Source organism: Macaca thibetana, chromosome X (assembly GCF_024542745.1).
Source record: "Macaca thibetana thibetana isolate TM-01 chromosome X, ASM2454274v1, whole genome shotgun sequence".
NCBI lineage: Eukaryota > Metazoa > Chordata > Mammalia > Primates > Cercopithecidae > Macaca > Macaca thibetana.
Genome location: NC_065598.1, coordinates 55,241,762 through 55,264,918, shown reverse-complemented (window position 1 = coordinate 55,264,918; position 23,157 = coordinate 55,241,762). Strand labels below are relative to the sequence as shown.

Sequence of the window (23,157 nt, the reverse complement as noted above, 5' to 3'; positions counted from 1 at the left end):
ATTTTATTAATTCCAAGGTATTCTGTTAACTTCGGCTTTGCCTTATGATACAGAAGTAACATTTACAATTCCTTTTCAAAAAATACTGTTTGAAAATGTTGTTTTGTGATTTAGCAAATATACAATTTTGTATGAGCTATAATAGTTCATTGAAAAAATGTAAACTTTCAAGAGTTACAATTATGTTGAATTAAATGCTTTTATAACTTACTGGCATTTTTGTACCCCCATTATGAAGGTTTTGCAACTAAATTTATACCTAAAAATCTATTTTCTCCTGGATATTTTTTAATAACATTGAATGCAAAAAGCTATTCTTAAATCTGATACACAAAAGTTTATTTGCATAGAAAAGATGTTAAAGATAATTTTGAAATTAGAAAAACAAATGCTGAAGTGTTTGTTGTTGCTGCTGGTTTGTTTCTTTGTTTGTTTGTTTGTTTTTTAGCAAAACACCACTGATGCCTCTTGGCTCCCAAAAACCCACAAGTCCAAACACCTAATAATTTTCTCTTAATCACTCATGGTTCTCATGTATTTAAGCCACACTGAACTTCATGCTATTCCCCCAAAACACTCCATCCATTTTGTTCACATTGTTGCCTCTGTAATGCCTCTACTTCAGTTTACCTGTCCAGCAAATTTCTATTTATTCTTCAAAACTAGCTCAAAATGTATTTTTTCCAATGCCTTTAATGTCTTTCCCAGGAAGAATGTCTCCCCACTTCCATGTCAATTTCTCACATCTGTTTTATCATATTTACATTATAAATATGTCTCCCACTAGTATCCCTCAGCTTTTTATCCTCAGCATCTAAGATGGACCTTGACGCATTAGCATATCTTCAATAACATCTTGAGAACTAAAAAGAATGAAAAACAAACCTTTATCATCAAAAGGCTTGGGGTTAATACAGGAATATTTCAAAGGACGTTCAACATACAAACTAAAAGTAGCTGTTCAGGATTATTTGTTAATATTGGAATTAGATGACAAAGAAACAAGGCTTAGAAGTCCAGGGCCAGAAATAGAAAAGTGAGGTTCTGAAGGATGGAATGGGTTACTTAAAAAGGAGATGTAGCTGATGGATGGTAGAGGAGGAAACTTGATTCTCCATCACAAGTGAAATTCTCTTCACATGGCACTCGAGGTTCTCCATGGCTTGGCTGCATCCTGCCTTTTATGCTTTATATTCCACTGTTCACTTTAATGTGTGAAAATACTCTCTACAAACAAAATTCCTTTCTTTCACAAAACATATCCTTCTTTCCTTAGTTTCCATGACATTGTTTCTAGGATTTCCTTCCTTTGCTCAATATGTGGAACAACAACCACTCTCCTTGTGTGACTTTCCATGACTCTCCAACTTGATTTAAGTTCTGCCTCCCCTGTACCCACCTCTAACTTTACTTAACACCATTATTGTAACAGTAGCTAAAGACAGGCTTGGCACCAACCAGGCTGGGTAAGTTTAGAGATTAATGAATATCAGTCAGGGGATAAGTAAGCCCAGTAAGGAAGGCAGTATTCCAAAAAGGGAGCAGTGGTATTTCAAAGATGAAAGAGAGAGGTCAACAACTCTGGCTGACTCATGCACTCTTGGATTCTCTCCCTTTGAGCAGAGGCTAAGGCACGAGTCCCCTCCCAAAAGCGGCGGTGCCCCTCCTTAGTGAGCTTCCAAAGGCAAGAGTGAGGTCTTGCATTATCTTCATCCTTAAGGCTGTCTGGCATCTTCTCAAAGCTGTCCAGGAAGCAGAGATTGTAATGAATGGTGCTCTTCCAGCCATCTGGAGCTGTCCAGAAAAAGGGGAAATGCTGTCGGGTGAAACTGTAGATCTCCTGCACACTGAGGCCACAGTGGGGGCTGTTTCTTAATGCTAGGGAAATAAGGTGGCTACAATTGAGAGGGGGCCGTTGCCAGGACTTCACTTGGCTGTTGATTTGCCGTAGCTTCTGACTCTGGAAGCACTTCCTTTCAGGGGACAGGAGGGAGTTGTCCTCTTGTTCCTCAGCCTCCTCTTCTGTGAGCTCAAACTCACTGGGGGAATAGATATCCTGCTTCTGTAAAAGAGACTGCTCACTGGAGGAAGATGCCAGAGACTCTACCACTTTGTCCTCTGAGCAGTTAGACTCTTCATCTTTTAATGGGGGCTGAGGGAAAGGAGAAATGCTTGTCAGATCCTCTTTTTCACTGGGCTTTGGGGCCTCCTGGCTGCCAAGGGGGCACAAGATATTGGGGTCCACCCACATCCACAGATTGGGTTCACAGTGAGGACCATCTTCATCAGGACTGGGTCTCCTCTTCTGAGGCATCTCTGGGGGCTTCATTACTCGGACTTTGTATTTGGCAAGGATCTGCTCAGCTAAAGGGCACTGGTCTGTGGTACAAGGCAGAAATAACTCATTCCCCATGTCCCAGTCCAGCAGCCCTGGGACCTGGCCATGGAGACTGTACCAAAATTCACAATCTTTTAGTTTTAAGTCCATCTTTAGTGGAGAGATAGGTGGAGAGAGACTTCTGGAAGAACAGAGATCTAGCAGGCACTTAAAGCTGTTGTTTGGGCACCATTTTTTAATGTAGTATATCTCACCTAGGGAGCTTATCAGTAGGCCGGCTAGAAGCACTGAAGAAAGAGGCACCAATGCCTCACTGATTAGTGGTCAGACCCGGAGAAATCTCAGCTTTCTGGAACAAGGCTCAAAACATGGAGGTAATAAAAAAGAGCTTTTGAGCAGAAAAACATTTTTAGGTGGAATTCTTGAGCTTTGATTGGAAGCAGAAAGTCGCTTCGAGAGGAATCATAAACTTTGAATTATGTGCAAACTACGGTGACTTGCATAACAGGTGATCATCTGGTACATATTTAAACTCTTGATGAGTTCATTTAATGAAGGGACAAACATATGTATAGATCACATTATATTTCTGAGTCTTCCTTAATTGTTTAAAAAATCATTTCATTCATCAAGTGCCTTTGGATTTCTGTTAAGCGCTTTCCCATAGATGATCTCAACTGATTTTCATCACAGCCCTGCAAGATAACATGGTATTATTAACCTCATGTCACAGATATGGCAACTGAGATCTACATACACAAGTAAGTATAAGAGCTAGATTCACAGCCCAGATCTTCTTTTATTTTCACTATACCCATTGCCTCTTGATCATACTCAACATACGATATTACAACAGGCAGCAATATGTGCAACCTGAGTTTTATAGTAAGATGGTAACTATCAGAACATGGCTTCTATTATTCTCATAATGATACTAGAATCTAACCTTGCTGCCATTTTCAATCCTTTTCTGGGAAACAGCTGGCTTTCCTCTGTCCAGGTCACCTTCTCAGGAAATGAATTCTGAACTATATGCTGAACAGTAGGACCAAAAGTTATCCACAGTATGCAAGGTCCTGAAAGCCCCAGAGCTTCTATTTCCAATAAGTTCATGCTCAGGATATTTGTAAGAAAAACAAAATGCCAAGGTTTCCTTTAATTCAGTTTGCACAAAATCCATGTGTAAAGTACGCTATTTCATTAAAGTCATTACATAGGACTATGTTGCAAACATATCCAGCAAATGTCATCGGGAGCTATTGGAGAGACACTTTAATCTCCATATGGTTTCCACACTCTGGTTCTCTTCTACTCTAAATGATCTTTCACACAGATGGCCTGAGTGGTCTTTCTACAGCATAAATATAAAAAATAACACAACAGTTGTACCAACTGTTAATTCTTACAGAATGCTGTAAGCACTCTATTTAACTCGTAAATCTTCAAAATAATCGTATGAAGTAGGTACTCTTATTCTTCCTTTACAGAGTAAAAAACATAAGGCACAAAAAAGCCTAAGTCACAGAGTTAGTAAAGGCCAGAGCTGACTTTCAAATAAAGGCAACCTGACTGCAGAACATGTGCTTTTACTCACTATACCAATCTTCTCTATTTTGGTATTATAACATAAAATCTTATAACTTAATGCAACATAAAAGGCCCTCCAAAATCACCCCTGCTTATCTTTCCAGGCTAACTTAACACCCTAGCTTTCTTGCTTCATACTTCACGTCCAAGAAATACTGAAATGCTGGGATCTTCACCACACACCGATCTTTTTCTCGTGTCTCTTTGCTCAAAAACATTCGCTTAAAATGGCTTACTACCCATTGCCTTGACTTAACAAACCTCTGCTCATCTTTTAAGACTATAGAAAGCCTTCTCTAATAAAAACACTGCTTCCATCTTCCCACAGGGAATTAACGGGTCTCCTTGCCAGTGGGGCACTGATCTTGGAAAAGCAGGAGATTAACCTGAAATATTTAGCTTATTATGCCAACCACAGAGAACCTGGCAGCATTTTAGTGCTCAGCAGTCTTTTATTCCTTAAATGGGGGCTCTAGTGTTACAGAATTTCTCTTCCATCTTCACCTGGGAAAGTGCTCCAATCCTTAGATATTGGCTAATAAAACCAAGTTATCACTGTGTATTGTTTCTTTAGGCCTCATTTAGAAACATTCAATATTTATGTATTGAGCATCCAGCATGTTCCAAGAAGTATGTAATAGGTCTGGCAGATGAGTAAGACACAACCCGAGAGGATATCACAGAGTAACGGGGAAAGACAGAGAAGTGAAGAGAAAGTTAAAATACACTGTGATGAGTATTAGACACTGCAATAGAAGACCATAGAGAGGAACAATTTAACCCCAGGTAATAGGAATCAAAAGGGATCCCATAGAAAATATTACTTAGGCTTAAAAGACATGTTACCCAGCAGCAGAGATATGGAGAACAGGCTAGCACATGCCAACCAGGTACACATTCAACACAGTATATGTACTATACAAAGCAAAACCCATAAAACTATATGAGTTTTAGAGTAAGATGGTAACCATCAAAAGATGGTCTCCGTTACTTTCAAACACATGTTAGAACCCAACCTTGCTTAAGTGTGCTCCAGAAAAGGAGACAGGGACATTTTGCACATGCTCTGGAAAAGTACTCAAACTCATATTTGTGGGTAGCCTGTTTCAAAGGTCCAAACCTATCCCAAGTGTTGATATAGGCAAAAATGTCAGCGATTGATGAAACCACATGTTATAAGCAAAGAATGGTACACAACAACATAATAAGTTAAATTGGAAAAAGTGGTGAGAACTCATAATGACCTTAGAAATACCTCTTTAGCATGGGCATGCTTATGCTTTCTCTGTCTCTTACACACACACACACACACACACACACACACACACACACACACACACACAGTCCCAATGGTATGGTTTGGCTCTGTCTCCCACCTAAATCTCATGTTGAATTGTAATCCCCAATGTTGGAGGAAGGACATGGTGGGAGGTGATTGTATCATGGGGATGAATTTATCCCTTGCTGTCCTCATGATATTGAGTTCTCACAAGAAAAAGTCAGCAATATTAATAAGCCCTCTTGTTACAATAAAAAATTATTTCAAGAATGTGAGGAGCAGTGTTAAAAGGATGAAAAGTCACCTTAAAAGGGCTCTCACTACCAAATTGTAACTTTTTTTTACCACATATGTTATGATTAATTGAAACTCTTTTAGTCTGCTAAATGTTATAAGTATATGATACTCTTAAAAATACAAAAGGTAGTTGTGGGTTGCATGCAGTGGCTCATGCCTGTAATTCCAGTGCTTTGAGAGCTCAAGGCAGGAGGGTTGCTTGGAGCCAAATGCTTGAGACCAGCCTGGGCAACACAGTGAGACTCTGCCTCTATAACATTTTTTAAAATCAACTGTGCTTGATGGCATGCACCTGTAGCTCTAGCTACTCAGAAGGCCGAGGTGGGAAGATTGCTTCAGCCCAAGAGTTCAATGCTGCAGTGAGCTGTGATGGTACCACTACACTCCAGCCTGATCGGTGGAATAAGACCTTTTATCTTTTTTTTTTTTTTTTTTAAATAGGTACTTGTAATGAAAAAAATTGCCATAGGATATTTAAGATTTGTTGCTTTTATATATGAAACTGCTAAATATTCATGGGTACTTTTTTCATTTTAAGTATATGTCTTTTGTAAAGCATAGATATATACTTGTTTCTATCAATGGGCAAACAGGAAAGAATACAGGAAAAACGATGAATAAGCTATATGTGGTTCCACAAAAACAGGTACGATACCAATGACTGCTGTGTATAGTTGTATAGGTTGCATGCAGCCCAAGGGTGCCTGTGATGGTTAATACTGAATGTCAAGTTGATTAGATTGAAGGATGCAAAGTATTGATCCTGGGTGTGCCTGTGAGTGTGTTGACAAAGGAGATTAACATTTGAGTTAGTGGGCTGGGAAAGGCAGACCCACCCTTAATCTGGGTGGGCACCATCTAATCAGCTGCCAGTATGGCTAGAATATAAAGCAGGCAGAAAATCATAAAAATACTAGACTGACCCAATCTTCCGGACTACCATCTTTCTCCCATGCTGGACGCTTCCTGCCCTCGAACATCAGACTCCAAGTTCTTCAGTTTTAGGACTCAGACTGGCTCTCCTTGCTCTTCAGCTTGCAGATAGCCTACTGTGGGATCCTGTGATAGTGTGAATTAATACTTAGTAAACTCCCCTTTGTGTGTGTGTGTGTGTGTTTGTGTGTGTGTGTGTGTGTGTGTGTGTATATATATATATGTATATATATGGGGGGTGGGGAGACAGAGAGCGCTCTGGCATTGGCTAATTAATCATGGTGTTCCTAGAAGTGAAATTGATAGGAAGCCTACTGCATTCCTACTTAATTTATATAAGCAGAAAACTTCTAGGTCGAATGGACAAAAGACTAATTTGAATTATAAAAACAGAGAATCACGGCCTCTCAATCAATTTCCAGGCTTGAGCCAGTTTACAGACCCAGAACCCCTTGAATGAAGGGGAGGCCGGGTCCCCTTGAGGAAGAACCCTGTTACACTACTGACAATTTTTATACTGTTACTCTTTCTCCCATCCCTCCACAAGGAGACCTTTAGCCTTTTACCAGGGTAACTATGCATTGAAGAAACAGAAATGATCAGACATTTGGGGGACTACTGGACACTGGCTCTGAGCTGATGTTGATTTCGGGGGACCCAAGACGTCATTGTGGTCCTCCAGTTAAAGTAGGGGCTTATGGACGTCAGGTAATTAATGGAGTTTTAGCTCAGGTCCAACTTACAGTGGGTTCAGCGGGTTCCCAAACTCATCCTGTGGTCATTTCCCCAGTGCCAGAGTGTATAATTGGCATACACATACTTAGCAGCTGGCAGAACTCCTGCATTGGCTCCCTGACTGGTAGGGTGAGGGGTATTATGGTGGGAAAGGCCAAATGGAAGCCATTAGAGCTGCTTCTACCTAGAAAAATAGTAAACCAAAAGCAATATTGTACCCCTGGAGGGATGGTGGAGATTAGTGCCACCATCAAGGACTTGAAAGACACAGGGATGGTGATCCTCACCACATCCCCATTCAACTCTCCCATTTGTTTGGTGCAGAAGACAGATTGATCTTGGAGAGTGACAGTAAGCTTAACCAAGTGGTGACTCCAATTGCAGCTCCTGTACCAGACGTGATTTCATTGGTTGAGCAAATTAACACATCTCCTGGTACCTGGTATGCAGCCACAGACTTGACAAATGCTTTTTTCTCCATTCCTGTCCATAAGGCCTACCAGAAGCAATATGCCTTCAGCTGGCAAGGCCAGAAATACACCTTTACTGTCCTACCTCAGGAGTATATTGACTCTCTGGCTTTGTGTCATAATCTTATTTGAAGAGACCTTGATCGCTTTTTGCTTCTGCAAGATATCACACTGGTCCATTACATTGGTGCCATTATGCTGATTAGATCCAGTGGGCAAGAAATAGCAAACACAGTGGACTTATTGGTGAGACATTGGCGTGCTAGAGTGTGAGAAATAAATCTGACTAAAATTCAGGGACCTTCAGTCTCAGTAAAATTTCTAGGAGTCCAGTGGTATGGGAACTGTCAAGATACTCCTTCTAAGGTGAAGGATAAGTTGCTGCATTTGGCCCCTCCCACAATCAAGAAGGAAGCACAGCACCTAGTGGGCCTCTTTGGATTTTGGAGGCAACACATTCCTCATTTGGGTGTGTTACTCCAGCCCATTTATCGAGTGACCCGAAAGGCTTCCAGTTTTGAGTGGGGTGCAGAATAGAAGAAGGCTCTGCAACAGGTCTAGGCTGCTGTGCAAGCTGCTCTGCACTTGGGCCATAGGACCCAGCAGATCCAATGGTGTTTGAGGTGTCAGTGGCAGAGAGGGTTGCTGTTTGGAGCCTCTGGCAGGCCCCCATAGATGAATCGCAGCAGAAGCCTCTAGGATTTTGGAGCAAGGCCTTGCCATCTTCTGCAGATAACTACTCTCCTTTTGGCCTGTTACTGGGCTTTGGTGGAAAGTGAACATTTGACTATGGGTCATCAAGTCACCATGCGACCTGAACTGCCTGTCATTAACTGGATGCTTTCTGACCCATCTAGCCATAAAGTGGGTCGTGCACAGCAGCATTCCTTCATCAAATGGAAGTGGTATATTCGTGATCGGGCTTGAGCAGATCCTGAAGGCACAAGTAAGTTACATGAGGAAGTGGCTCAAATGCCCATGATCTCCACTACTGCCACCCTGCCTTCTCTCCCCAAGCCTGCACCAATGGCCTCATGGAGAGTTCACTATGATCAGTTGACACAGGAAGAGAAGACTAGAACCTGGTTCATAGATGGTTTTGCATGATATGCAGGCACCACCTGAAAGTGGACAGCTGCAGCACTACAGCCCCTTTCTAGGACATCCCTGAAGAAGAACCGTGAAGGGAAATCTTCACAGTGGGCAGAACTTCGAGCAGTGCAACTGGTTGTGCACTTTGCATGGAAGGAGAAATGGCCAGATGTGGGATTATATACTGATTCATGGGGTGTAGCCAATGCTTTGGCTGGATGGTCAGGGACTTGGAAGAAGCATGACTGGAAAATTGGTGACAAAAAATTGGGGGAAGAGGTATGTGGATGGACCTGAGGAGTCAAAAACTCTGAAGATATTTGTATCCCATGTGAGTGCTCACCAACAGGTGACCTCAGCAAAGGAGGATTTTAATAATCAAGTGACAGTTTGCTAAGAATGATGGTTTCCAGCTGCATCCATGTCCCTACAAAGGACACAAACTCATCCTTTTTTATGGCTGCATAGTATTCCATGGTGTATATGTGCCACATTTTCTTAACCCAGTCTGTCACTGATGGACTCGGGAAGGGGAACATCACACACCGGGGCCTATCATGGGGAGGGGGGAGGGGGGAAGGATTGCATTGGGAGTCATACCTGATGTAAATGACGAGTTGATGGGTGCTGACGAGTTGATGGGTGCAGCACAGCAACATGGCACAAGTATACATATGTAACAAATCTGCACGTTATGCACATGTACCCTAGAATTTAAGTATAATAATAATAATTAATTAATTAATTAATTTAAAAAAGATCAAGTGACTAGGATGACCCGTTCTGTAGACACCATTCAGCCTCTTTTCCCAGCCACACCTGTCATTGCCCAAGGGGCCTACGAACAATGTGGCCATGGTAGCATGGATGGAGGTTACACATGGGCTCAGCAACATGGATTTCCACTCACCACAGCTGACCTGGCCACTGCCACTGCTGAGTGCCCAATTTGCCAGCAGCAGAAACCAACACTGAGCTCTCAATATGGCATCATTCTTTGGGGTGATCAGCCAGCAGGTTGATTATATTAGACCTCTTCTATCATGGAAAGGGCAGAGATTTGTCCTCACTGAAATAAACACTTACTCCAGATATGGGTTTTCCTATCCTGCACGGAGTGCTTCTGCCAAGACTACCATCCATGGACTCAAAGAATGCCTTATTCACCGTCATGGTATTCCACACAGCATTGCTTCTGACCAAGACACTCACTTTATGGCTAAAGAAGTGCAGCAGTGGGCTCATGCTCATGGAATTCACTGGCCTTACCATGTTCCCCAACATCCTGAAGCAGCTGGATTGATAGAACGGTGGAATGGCCTTTTGAAGTCACAATTGCAATGCCAACTAGGTGACAATACTTTGCAAGCCTGGGGCAAAGTTCTCCAGAAGGCTATGTATACTCTGAATCAGCGTCCAGTATATGATAGTTTCTCCCACAGCCAGGATTCATGGGTCCAGGAATCAAGGGGTGGAAGTGGAAGTGGCACCACTTGCCATGACACATAGTGATCCACTAGCAAAATTTTTGCTTCCTGTTTCCATGACATTACATTCTGCTGGTCTAGAGGTCTTAGCTCCAGAGGGAGGAACGATGCCAGCAGAAGACACAACAACGAATCCATTCAACTGGAAGTTAAGATTGCCACATGGACACTTTGGGCTCCTCCTATCTTTAAGTCAACAGGCTAAGAAGGGAGTTAGAGTGTTGACTGAGGTGACAGACCCAGAGTATCAAGATGAAATCAGTCTTTTACTCCACAATGGAGGTAAGGAAGTGTATGTATGGAATACAAGAGATCAATTAAGGCATCTCTTAGTATTACTATGCCCTGTGATTCGGGTCAATGGGAAACTACAACAGTCCAATCCAGGAAGGACTATAAATGGCCCAGACCTTCAAGAATGAAGGTTTGGGTCACTCCACCAAGAAAAAAAAAAACCCCACAACCTGCTGAGGTGCTTGCTAAAGGTAAAGGGAATAAAGAATGGATAGCAGAAGAAGGTAGTCATCAGTACCAGTTATGACCACATAACCAGCTGCAGAAACGAGGACTGTAATTGTCATGAGTATTTCCTCCTCCTTTTGTTAAAAACATGTTTGTGCATGTATACACTTGCACTAAGAAAATACCTTAATTTTATTTCCTTTTTCTGTTCTCATGTGACATAAGATTTATTGACTTCATATCAGCATTTAAATATTGTTAACTTTATGTAATAGTATTTGGGTTGGGGATTGGTGCATTTCCAGGTGTACGAAGGATAGTTGTTTTATATTAGTCGTAATTATGACTTTATTGTTGTTTTTATTTGAAGATTACATATGATCTCAGGAGATGTGTATGGGCTCAAGATGACAAGGGGTGGACTTGTGATGGTCAACACTGAGTATCAACTTGATTGGATTGAAGGATGCAAAGTAATTATCCTGGGTGTGCCTGTGAGGTGGTTGACAAAGGAGATTAACATTTGAGTCAGTGGGCTGGGAAAGGCAGACCCACCCTTAATCTGGGTGGGCACCATCTAATCAGCTGCCAGTGCAGCTAGAGTATAAAGCAGGCAGAAAAACATAAAAAGACTAGACTGGCCTAGCCTCCCAGCCTACATCTTTCTCACATGCTGGATGCTTCCTGACCTTGAATATCAGATTCCAAGTTCTTCAGTTTTGGGACTCGGTCTGACCCTCCTTGCCCCTCAGCTTGCAGATGGCCTATTGTGGGACCTTCTGATCATGTGAGTTAATACTTAATAAACTTCCCTTTATATATACATATATTCTGTTAGTTCTCTCCCTCTAGAGAACCCTGACTAATACAGTGCCCAACAAGATAGCATAAAATTTAGCCTGAGCTCTGTTTTCCAAACCATGTGCTCTGGTTCTGTGGCTGTGTCAATTCCAAAGTGGTGTCTCTTTTTAATTCACACAGAGGAGCCATTCGGTCACCATGTGGCCAAACTGTATCTTCCTAGATGGGACATCTTTATTCTAATTCACACAAAGACCAGCCACCATGTATACCAAGAACTAGTAAGACAGATTAATACTGATGGTCACAAATAATAATCATGTAGAAATAGGTCCAATAGAGTGTTGCAAGATGATTAACAACATGATTTAAAGAAAGGAACTACCGGCTGGGCACAGTGCCTCACACCTGTAACCCCAGCACTTTGGAAGGCCTAGGCAGGTGGATCACGAGGTCAAGAGATCAAGACCATCTTGGCCAACATGGTGAAACCCCATCTCTACTAAAAATACAAAATTTAGCTGGGCGTGGTGGCACACACTTGTAGTCCCAGCTACTCGGGAGGCTGAGGCAGGAGAATTGCTTGAACCTGAGAGGCGGAGGTTGCAGCACGTGGAGATCACACCACTGCACTCCAGCCTGGTGGCAGAGTGAGACTTTGTCTCAAAAAATAAAAAAGAAAAAAAGAAAAAAACTACCTAAGAAAACTCAATCCCTTATCTTCTAAAAAATGAATCCTTTCAGAAGTCCTAATAATTATAATGAAATATTAATAAGGAATACATAAACCTGAATAATGCTAACAGACTAGATAAATATAGCGAGAAGACAGGACAGGATAATGGATACTAGCAAACATGTATAAATTAAAGAATGCTTCATTTTTGTTAAAGACAAGTTGCCAAAAAAGCAAAACAAAAGCAAAAACAAAACACCTCTGTGTGATGGAAAGGGAATTAGTACCATGAGATAATAAATAGAAAATTGTTATTAAAAGGACTTCAGCCAATACATTATGGTTAAATCATTTTGAACAACCCAATGATGTCTTATGACCCTCTTGCCCCAAGAATCAATTTAGTTGATAACCTGTATTCTGTTAGCTTGGCATGTCTGAGATGGTATTTCTCTTACCGCTCATTTGACTAAGATTATTGAAATCCTAGGAAAATGTAAAAAGAAATAAAAGTACTAAAATCCTGGGAAGATAAAATAAGTTAGCTCAAGGAAGAAAAACATGCAAGACTGCAAATAAAGAATAAATAAATTAAACCTGTGGTATTCATATTGTAGAGTAACTTTAAAAGTAAATCCATGGAGATATATATATATATTTTTGTTATTATTATACTTTAAGTTCTAGGGTACATGTGTATAACGTGCAGGTTTGTTACATATGTATACTTGTGCCATGTTGCTGTGCTGCACCCATCAACTCGTCAGCACCCATCAACTCGTCATTTACATCAGGTATAACTCCCAATGCAATCCCTCCCCCCTACCCCAACCCCATGATAGGCCCCGGTGTGTGATGTTCCCCTTCTCGAGTCCAAGTGATCTCACTGTTCAGTTCCCACCTATGAGTGAGAACATGCGGTGTTTGGTTTTCTGTTCTTGTGATAGTTTGCTAAGAACGATGGTTTCCAGCTGCATCCATGTCCCTACAAAGGACAAAAACTCATACTTTTTTATGGCTGCAGAGTATTCCATGGTGTATATGTGCCACATTTTCTTAATCCAGTCTGTCACTGATGGACATTTGGGTTGATTCCAAGTCTTTGCTATTGTGAATAGTGCCGCAATAAACATACCTGTGCATGGGTCTTTATAGCAGCATAATTTATAATCCTTTGGGTATATCCCCAGTAATGGGATACCTGGGTCATATGGTACATCTAGTTCTAGATCCTTGAGGAATCGCCATACTGTTTTCCATAATGGTTGAACTAGTTTCCAATCCCACCAACAGTGTAAAAGTGTTCCTATTTCTCCACATCCTCTCCAGCACCTGTTGTTTCCTGACTTTTTAATGATTGCCATTCTAACTGGTGTGAGATGGTATCTCATTGTGGTTTTGATTTGCATTTCTCTGATGGCCAGTGATGATGAGCGTTTTTTCATGTGTCTGTTGGCTGTATGAATGTCTTCTTCTGAGAAATGTCTGTTCATATCCTTTGCCCACTTTTTGATGGGGTTGTTTGTTTTTTTCTTGTAAATTTGTTTGAGTTCTTTGTAGGTTCTGGATATTAGCCCTTTGTCAGATGAGTAGATTGCAAAAATTTTCTCCCATCTGTAGGTTGCCTGTTCACTCTGATGGTAGTTTCTTTTGCCGTGCAGAAGCTTTTTAGTTTAATGAGATCCCATTTGTCAATTTTGGCTTTTGCTGCCGTTGCTTTTGGTGTTTTAGACATGAAGTCTTTGCCCATGCCTATGTCCTAAATGGTACTACCTAGGTTTTCCTCTAGGGTTTTTATGGTATTAGGTCTAACATTTAAGTCTCTAATCCATCTTGAATTAATTTTCGTATAAGGAGTAAGGAAAGGATCCAGTTTCAGCTTTCTACCTACGGCTAGCCATTTTTCCCAGAACCATTTATTAAACAGGGAATCCTTTCCCCATTTCTTGCTTCTCTCAGGTTTGTCAAAGATCAGATGGCTGTAGATGTGTGGTATTATTTCTGAGGACTCTCTTCTGTTCCATTGGTCTATATCTCTGTTTTGGTACCAGTACCATGCTGTTTTGGTTACTGTAGCCTTGCAGTATAGTTTGAAGTCAGGTAGCGTGATGCCTCCAGCTTTGTTCTTTTGACTTAGGATTGTCTTGGCAATGTGGGCTCTTTTTTGGTTCCATATGAACTTTAAAGCAGTTTTTTCCAATTCTGTGAAGAATCTCATTGGTAGCTTGATGGGGATGGCATTGAATCTATAAATAACCTTGGGCAGTATGGCCATTTTCACTATATTGATTCTTCCTATCCATGAGCATGGTATGTTCTTCCATTTGTTTGTGTCCTCTTTTATTTCACTGAGCAGTGGTTTGTACTCCTCCTTGAAGAGGTCCTTTACATAGCTGGATTCCTAGGTATTTTCTTCTCTTTGAAGCAATTGTGAATGGAAGTTCATTCATGATTTGGCTATCTGTCTGTCTGTTACTGGTGTATACGAATGCTTGTGATTTTTGCACATTAATTTTATATCCTGAGACATTGCTGAAGTTGCTTACCAGCTTAAGGAGATTTTGGGCTGAGACGATGGGGTATTCTAGATATACAATCATGTCATCTGCAAACAGGGACAATTTGACTTCTTCTTTTCCTAACTGAATACCCTTGATTTCTTTCTCTTGCCTGATTGCCCTAGCCAGAACTTCCAACACTATGTCGAATAGGAGTGGTGAGAGAGGGCATCCCTGTCTTGTGCCAGTTTTCAAAGGGAATGCTTCCAGATTTGCCCATTCAGTATGATATTGGCTGTGGGTTTGTCATAAATAGCTCTTATTATTTTGAGGTACGTTCCATCAATACCGAATTTATTGAGCGTTTTTAGCATGAAGGGCTGTTGAATTTGGTCAAAAGCCTTTTCTGCATCTATTGAGATAATCATGTGGTTTTTGTCTTTGGTTCTGTTTATATGCTGGATTATGTTTATTGATTTGCGAATGTTGAACCAGCCTTGCATCCCAGGGATGAAGCCCACTTGATCATGGTGGATAAGCTTTTTGATGTGTTGCTGAATCCGGTTTGCCAGTATTTTATTGAGGATTTTTGCATCGATGTTCATCAAGGGTATCAGTCTAAAATTCTCTTTTTTTGTTGTGTCTCTGCCAGGCTTTGGTATCAGGATGATGTTGGCCCCATAAAATGAGTTAGGGAGGATTCCCTCTTTTTCTATTGATTGGAATAGTTTCAGAAGGAATGGTACCAGCTCCTCCTTGTACCTCTGTTAGAAATCAGCTGTGAATCCATCTGGTCCTGGACTTTTTTTGGTTGGTAGGCTATTAATTATTGCCGCAATTTCAGAGCCTGCTATTGGTCTATTCAGGGATTCAACTTCTTCCTGGTTTAGTCTTGGAAGAGTGTAAATGTCCAGGAAATCATCCATTTCTTCTAGATTTTCTAGTTTATTTGCGTAGAGGTGTTTATAGTGTTCTCTGATGGTAGTTTGTATTTCTGTGGGGTTGGTGGTGATATCCCCTTTATCATTTTTTATTGCGTCTATTTGATTCTTCTCTCTTTTCTTCTTTATTAGTCTTGCTAGCAGTCTGTCAATTTTGTTGATCCTTTCAAAAAACCAACTCCTGATTTATTGATTTTTTTGGAGGGATTTTCGTGTCTCTATCTCCTTCAGTTCTGCTCTGATCTTAGTTATTTCTTGCCTTCTGCTAGCTTTTGAATGTGTTTGCTCTTGCTTCTCTAGTTCTTTTAATTGTGATGTTAGAGTGTCAATTTTAGATTTTTCCGGCTTTCTCTTGTGGGCATTTAGTGCTATAAATTTCCCTCTACACACTGCTTTAAATGTGTCCCAGATATTCTGGTCTGTTGTATCTTTGTTCTCAATGGTTTCAAAGAACATCTTTATTTCTGCCTTCATTTCGTTATGTACCCAGTAGTCATTCAGGAACAGGTTGTTCAGTTTCTATGTAGTTGAGCGGTTTTGATTGATTTTCTTAGTCCTGAATTCTAGTTTGATTGCACTGTGGTCTGAGAGATAGTTTGTTATAATTTCTATTCTTTTACATTTGCTGAGGAGTGCTTTACTTCCAATTATGTGGTCGATTTTGGAATAAGTGCGATGTGGTGCTGAGAAGAATGTATATTCTGTTGATTTGGGGTGGAGAGTTCTATAGATGTCTATTAGGTCTGCTTGCTGCAGAGATGAGTTCAATTCCTGGATATCCTTGTTAACTTTCTGTCTCGTTGATCTGTCTAATGTTGACAGTGGAGTGTTGAAGTCTCCCATTATTATTGTATGGGAGTCTAAGTCTCTTTGTAAGTCTCTAAGGACTTGCTTGATGAATCTGGGTGCTCCTGTATTGGGTGCATATATATTTAGGATAGTTAGCTCTTCCTGTTGAATTGATCCCTTTACTGTTATGTAATGGCCTTCTTTGTCTCTTTTGATCTTTGATGGTTTAAAGTCTGTTTTATCAGAGACTAGTATTGCAACCCTTGCTTTTTCTTGTTCTCCATTTGCTTGGTAAATCTTCCTCCATCCCTTTATTTTGAGCCTATGTATGTCTCTGCGTGTGAGATGCGTCTTCTGAATACAGCAGACTGATTTGTCTTGACTCTATCCAGTTTGCCAGTCTGTGTCTTTTAATTGGAGCATTTAGTCCATTTACATTTAAGGTTAATATTGTTATGTGTGAACTCGATCCTGCCATTATGATATTAACCGGTTATTTTGCTCGTTAGTTGATGCAATTTCTTCCTAGCCTCGATAGTCTTTACATTTTGACGTTTTTGCAATGGCTGGTACCGGTTGTTCTTTTCCATGTTTAGTGCTTCCTTCAGGGTCTCTTGTAAGGCAGGCCTGGTGGTGACAAAATCTCTAAGCATTTGCTTATCTGTAAAGGATTTTATTTCTCCTTCACTTATGAAACTTAGTTTGGCTGGATATGAAATTCTGGGTTTACAATTCTTTTCTTTAAGAATGTTGAATATTGGCCCCCACTCTCTTCTGGCTTGGAGAGTTTCTGCTGAGAGATCTGCTGTTAGTCTGATGGGCTTCCCTTTGTGGGTAACCCGACCTTTCTCTCTGGCTGCCCTTAAGATTTTTTCCTTCATTTCAACTTTGGTGAATCTGGCAATTATGTGTCTTGGAGTTGCTCTTCTCGAGGAGTATCTTTGTGTCATTCTCTGTATTTCCTGGATTTGAATGTTGGCCTGCCCTACTAGGTTGGGGAAGTTCTCCTGGATGATATCCTGAAGAGTGTTTTCCAACTTGATTCCATTTTCCCCCTCACTTTTCAGGCACCCCAATCAGACGTAGATTTGGTCTTTTTACATAATCCCATACTTCTTGCAGGCTTTGTTCCTTTCTTTTTCTTCTTTTTTCTTTTGGTTTCTCTTCTCGCTTCATTTCGTTCACTTGATCCTCAATCGCTGATACTCTTTCTCCCAGTTGTTCGAGTCGGTTACTGAAGCTTGTGCATTTGTCACGTATTTCTCGTGTCATGGTTTTCATCTCTGTCATTTCGTTTTTGACCTTCACTGCATTAATTACTCTAGCTATCAATTCTTCCACTCTTTTTTCAAGATTTTTAGTTTCTTTGCACTGGGTACGTAATTCCTCCTTTAGCTCTGAGAAGTTTGATGGACCGAAGCCTTCTTCTCTCATCTTGCCGAAGTCATTCTCCGTCCAGCTTTGATCCATTGCTGGCGATGAGCTGCGCTCCTTTGCAGGAGGAGATGCACTCTTATTTTTTGAATTTCCAGATCCTCTGCCCTGCTTTTTCCCCATCTTTGTGGTTTTTTCTGCCTCTGGTCTTTGATGATGATGGTGACATACTGCTGGGGTTTTGGTGTAGGTGTCCTTCCTGTTTGATAGTTTTCCTTCTAACAGTTAGGACCCCAGCTGTAGGTCTGTTGGAGATTGCTTGAGGTCCACTCCAGACCCTGTTTGCCTGGGTGTCAGCAGCAGAGGCTGCAGAAGATAGAATATTGCTGAACAGCGAGTGTACCTGTCTGATTCTTGCTTTGGAGGCTTCCTCTCAGGGGTGTACTCCACCCTGTGAGGTGTGGGGTGTCAGACTGCCCCTAGTGGGGGATGTCTCCCAGTTAGGCTACTCAGGGGTCAGGGACCCACTTGAGCAGGCAGTCTGTCCCTTCTCAGATCTCAACCTCCATGTTGGGAGATCCACTGCTCTCTTCAAAGCTGTCAGACAGAGTCGTTTGCGTCTGCAGAGGTTTCTGCTGCTTTTGTTGTTGTTTACTGTGCCCTGTCCCCAGAGGTGGAGTCTACAGAGACAGGCAGGCTTCCTTGAGCTGCTGTGAGCTCCACCCAGTTCGAGCTTCCCAGCGGCTTTGTTTACCTACTTAAGCCTCAGCAATGGCAGGCACCCTCTCCCAGCCTCGCTGCTGCCTTGTGGTTAGATCGCAGACTGCTGTGCTAGCAATGAGGGAGGCTCCATGGGTGTGGGACCCTCCTGGCCACGTGTGAGATATAATCTCCTGGTGTGCCTGTTTGCTTAAAGCGCAGTATTTGGGTGGGTGTTACTCAATTTTCCAGGTATTGTGTGTCTCAGTTCCCCTGGCTAGGAAAAGGGATTCCCTTTCCCCTTTTGCTTCCCAGGTGAGGTGATGCCTCGCCCTGCTTCAGCTCTCGCTGGTCGGGCTGCAGCAGCTGACCAGCACCGATTGTCTGGCACTCCCTAGTGAGATGAACCCAGTACCTCAGTTGAAAATGCAGAAATCACCGGTCTTCTGTGTCGCTCGCGCTGGGAGTTGAAGACTGGAGCTGTTCCTATTCGGCCATCTTGCTCCGCCCTCAGATATATTTTTAAGCATTGTATTTGTGTAAATTTCATATAGTAGTCAAGCTGTTTGAAGTGTTTCAAAAAAGGCCACGTCAAATTTGTAATTGAGTTTAAAGCTTTTAGGAAATTTAATTCGTCAAATTGGTAACCAATGTTTAGATGGTCACTAAAAATTAGTTTTCAAATCTTTATTTATAAGTTATTTGAATTTCATAAAATAGAGCAGGAGGCAATGTACAAGTAGTGGTATTTATATCCATTTACAAAAGCCACTGGATGCCCAAGAATCTATGAAAGGATTTATTATGTTAACACTATTTTCTTTAGCTTTTCTCTTTAGCAATCAGATGAATCTTTTGAGTTTCTGGAGAACTCCTCAGCATTCTCACATGTACCAAAAATGACAGAGTTCAGTTCTGGAAATGCTATGTTTGAAGTAGCTGTGCATGTAGCAAACTAAAGTAGGCTATTTGAATAAGTGATTGCTAATAGACTCACCAACTTGTTTCTGTCACACCTTACTAAGCTTCTTCATCTGTAAAATGAAGATAACAAAATGTCCTACCTCAATGAGTTATTGAGAATATCAAATTAAATACTTTAACGTATATCATTAATTTATGTATCATGTGTATCAAGGCCTAAGTTTAGCGTTTGACAATTATAATGTTCCATAAATGTAAACTTTTATTATGTTACTCTTTATAAGGGCAACACTGGTTCTTAAACGTGAATATATCACACAGAAATCATAGTGACAAACAAAGAAGATTGATTTTAATAACTATGCATAGAAAGCTTACTTAACTTGAGTCGTCAGATTGAATTTTAATCCTTACTTTAGGAGCTGCAATTTGAACTGAAAACCTCAATCCAACAAAAAAATCTGGAGTCTTACTTTATTCCAAGGCTTCCAGAGTTTTGAACTTGAGGGAGAAAAGTGACTTTTTATTTGGAATACTTTTTTTCAAGTGTTCTGAGACCCTTTAAAGGGCAATAACCCCTTGTTAATTATCACTTACTGCTTGTTTTTCTTTCCAAGGTTTCAGCCTCAAGTGCCTGGAAAGGGGAAAGAGACTGTCTACAAAAAAAAGAAAACATAAAATCAGATAAAAACCTTGTGGAGATGGCTATATCCTGGGTCAAGTTTGCACAACTTAACGCAATGAATCTATTCTGCGATATGAATTAAATGGCATGTCAAGAACATACAGAATATAGAGAGTAGAGTCAGAATTTTAGGTCCAGTACATGTTTCACATAATCTCAGCTGCTTTTTGTTATTCTCAGGACTAGTCACACCAACATACATATATTAAACACATATTATGGCCAGGACAATTTGGTACACTAATTTAATACACTTTAGCAACCTTCTTCTTTCTGCTCCAAATAAATAAGGAATAAAAAATTACACAGATAAACAGACCATAAAAAATAATCAAGCTCAAATATAAGAGAAAAAGCATCTTATTAGACAAGAGAAAAGCAGAATGATGAGTGCAACTAAGCCATTGGCTTGCTGGACTCTGAATTATCAAGCAGGAATTGAAAGTTCAGAGATTTTTTTTATTGGTGGGGGAAGAAAGGAGACTAAAATTCAGTGGCATTCTAGCCCCATCCTAGGGACTACCTCTGCTTGTGAAAAGAAGCTAAAAAAGTATTGCTGCCAAACCCTGGCAAACTGCAGGTCTAGGAAAGAAGAGCATCACTGATGAAACCTTGCAACCAGAATTTGGGCCAAGCCCACTAGCAATTGTAACTGATTCTACTGGATCTGTAGTATTCTCTGCAACATTATGAGACAGTAACTCAGAACTTCCATTCTGAAATGTGGTAGTGGATTGAAGCCTGGAGTGCTGGGAGAAAGCAACCAAAAAGCCTCTAGAAAGGGTTGAGGGAGCACAGGCTAATGAATAAACGTAGGCAAGAGGTGGAGAACCAAAACTATCCATTCAAATCAGGCAGAAAACCCAAATTCCAAAAATACATGAAGAAATTTAATAACAAGAATAATTAGCTAGGTAATGAATTCACTCAACGAAACAATAATGTTATACAGCTGCCTGGATAATAAAATAAGTATGTTCAGTATAGTCAAAGCAACAAAGAGTGAATATAATAAAATATATGCAATGAAAGCAACACAGGTAGAAATAAAAAAGCAATACAAATGTTGAATACAAAATGTCACTGAAATTTAAAGAATGCAATAGATGAGAGAAACTTATTTGGACATAGTCAAAGAGTAAGTTGGTTAATTGGAAGATAGAGTACTAAAGAACATCCAACATGCAGTAGTCATAAAAATGTAAAAATAAGGACCTTTGAGAAGATGGCCAAATAGGAACAGCTCTGGTCTGAGGCTCCCAGAGAGACCAACGAGGAAGGCAAGTGATTTCTGCATTTGCAACTAAAGTACCCAGTTCATCACATTGGGTCTGGTTAGGCAGTGGGTGAAGTCCAAAGAGGGAGAGCAGAAGCAGGGTGGAGCATCACCTCACCCAAGAAATGCAAGGATCTGGGGACCTCTCTTCCCCAGCCAAGGGAAGCCGACAGGGACTGTGCTATCCAACCCAGATACTACACTTTTCTCATGGCTTTTGCAATCTGCGTATCAGGAGATTCCCTCATATGCCTATACCACCAGGGACCTAGGTTTCAAGCACAAAACTGAGTGGCTGTTTGGGCAGACACCAAGCTAGAAGAAGTAGATTTTTTCTTTTGTACCCCAGTGGCACCTGGAATCCCAGCAAGACAGGACCATTCACTCCCCTGGAAAGGGGATTGAAGCCAGGGAGCCAACTGGTCTCTCTCAGCAGGTCCCACTTTTACAGAGCCAGCAAGCTAAGAATAACTGGCTTGAAACTCTCACTGCCAGCACAGCAGTCTGAAGTCTACATGGGATGACTGAGCTTAGTGAAAAGAGGGGCATCAGCCATTACTGAGGCTTGAGTAGGCGGCTTTCCCCTGACAGTGCAAAGGAGGCCGGGACATTTGGACTGGGCAGAATTCACCACAGCCTGGCAAGGGGCTGTGGCCAGACTGCCTCTCTAGATTCCTCCTCACTGGGCAGGACATCTCTGAAAGAAAGGCAGCAGCCCAAGTCAGGGGCTTATAGAAAAAACTCCCATCTCCCTGGGATAGAGCACATGGGAGAAGAGACAGCTGTGGGCACAGCTTCAGCAGACTTAAATGCTCCTGCCTGTCAGCTCTGAAGAGAGCAGCTGATACTGACAAGGAGGATTCTCCCAGTGCATTTCTTGAGCTCTGCTAAGGGACTGACTGCCTCCTCAAGTGGGTCCCTGACCCCTGTGCCTCCTGACAGGGAGAGACCTCCCAAAAGAGGTCGACAGACACCTCATACAGAAGAGAACCCACTGGTATGAGGGTCGTACTCCGCTGGGACGGAGCTTCCACAGGAAGGTACAGGCAGCAATCTTTGCTGCTCTGCAGCCACCACTGGTGATACCCAGGTAAACAAGGTCTGGAGTGGACCTCCAACAAACTGCAGCAGACCTGCAGAAGAGGGGCCTGTTAGAAGAAAAAGATACAGAAAACAACATCAACATCAACATAAAGAACCCCCAAACAAAAACCACATCCAAAGGTCATCCACCTCAAAGATCAAAGGTACATAAATCCATGAAGATAAGGAAAAACCAGCACAAAATGCTGAAAATTTCAAAAACCAGAATGCCTCTTCTCCTTCGAAGGATCACAACTCCTCTCCAGCAAGAGAACAAAACTGGATGGAGAATCAGTTTGATGAACTGAAAGAGGTAGGCTTTGGAAGGTGGGCAATAACAAACTCCTCTGAGCAAAAGAAGCATGTTCTAATTCAATGCAAGGAAGCTAAGAACCATGATAAAAGGTTACAGGAACTGCTAAATAGAATAACCAGTTTAGAGAGAAATATAAATGACCTGATGGAGCTGAAAAACACAGCACAAGAACTTCGTGAAGCATACACAAGTATCAATAGCTGAATCAATCGAATGGAAGAAAGGATATCAAAGGTTGAAGATTAACTTACTGAAAAAAGGTGTGAAGACAAGATTAGAGAAAAAAGAATGAAAAGAAATGAGCAAACCCTCCAGGAAATATGGGAATATGTGAAAAGACCAAGCCTACAATAGATTGGTGTACTTGAAGTGACAGTGAGAATGCACAAAGTTGGGAAACACACTTCAGGATACT

At 41.3% G+C, this 23,157-nt stretch overlaps 2 protein-coding genes and 1 pseudogene across 2 annotated transcripts in view; 2 read left to right on the top strand and 1 right to left on the bottom strand.

Moving 5' to 3' along the window:
- FAM104B (family with sequence similarity 104 member B) overlaps nucleotides 1-23,157 on the top strand; it is a 628,193-nt gene that overhangs the window by 38,196 nt on the left and 566,840 nt on the right. The window lies entirely within an intron of this gene.
- Nucleotides 872-3,030, bottom strand: FOXR2 (forkhead box R2). The gene has a single exon (XM_050776995.1). The coding sequence runs from the start codon at nucleotides 2,486-2,488 to the stop codon at nucleotides 1,553-1,555; it is 936 nt and encodes a 311-aa protein (XP_050632952.1). The 5' UTR covers nucleotides 2,489-3,030; the 3' UTR covers nucleotides 872-1,552.
- On the top strand, nucleotides 6,901-10,792 carry LOC126946488 (uncharacterized; annotated as a pseudogene).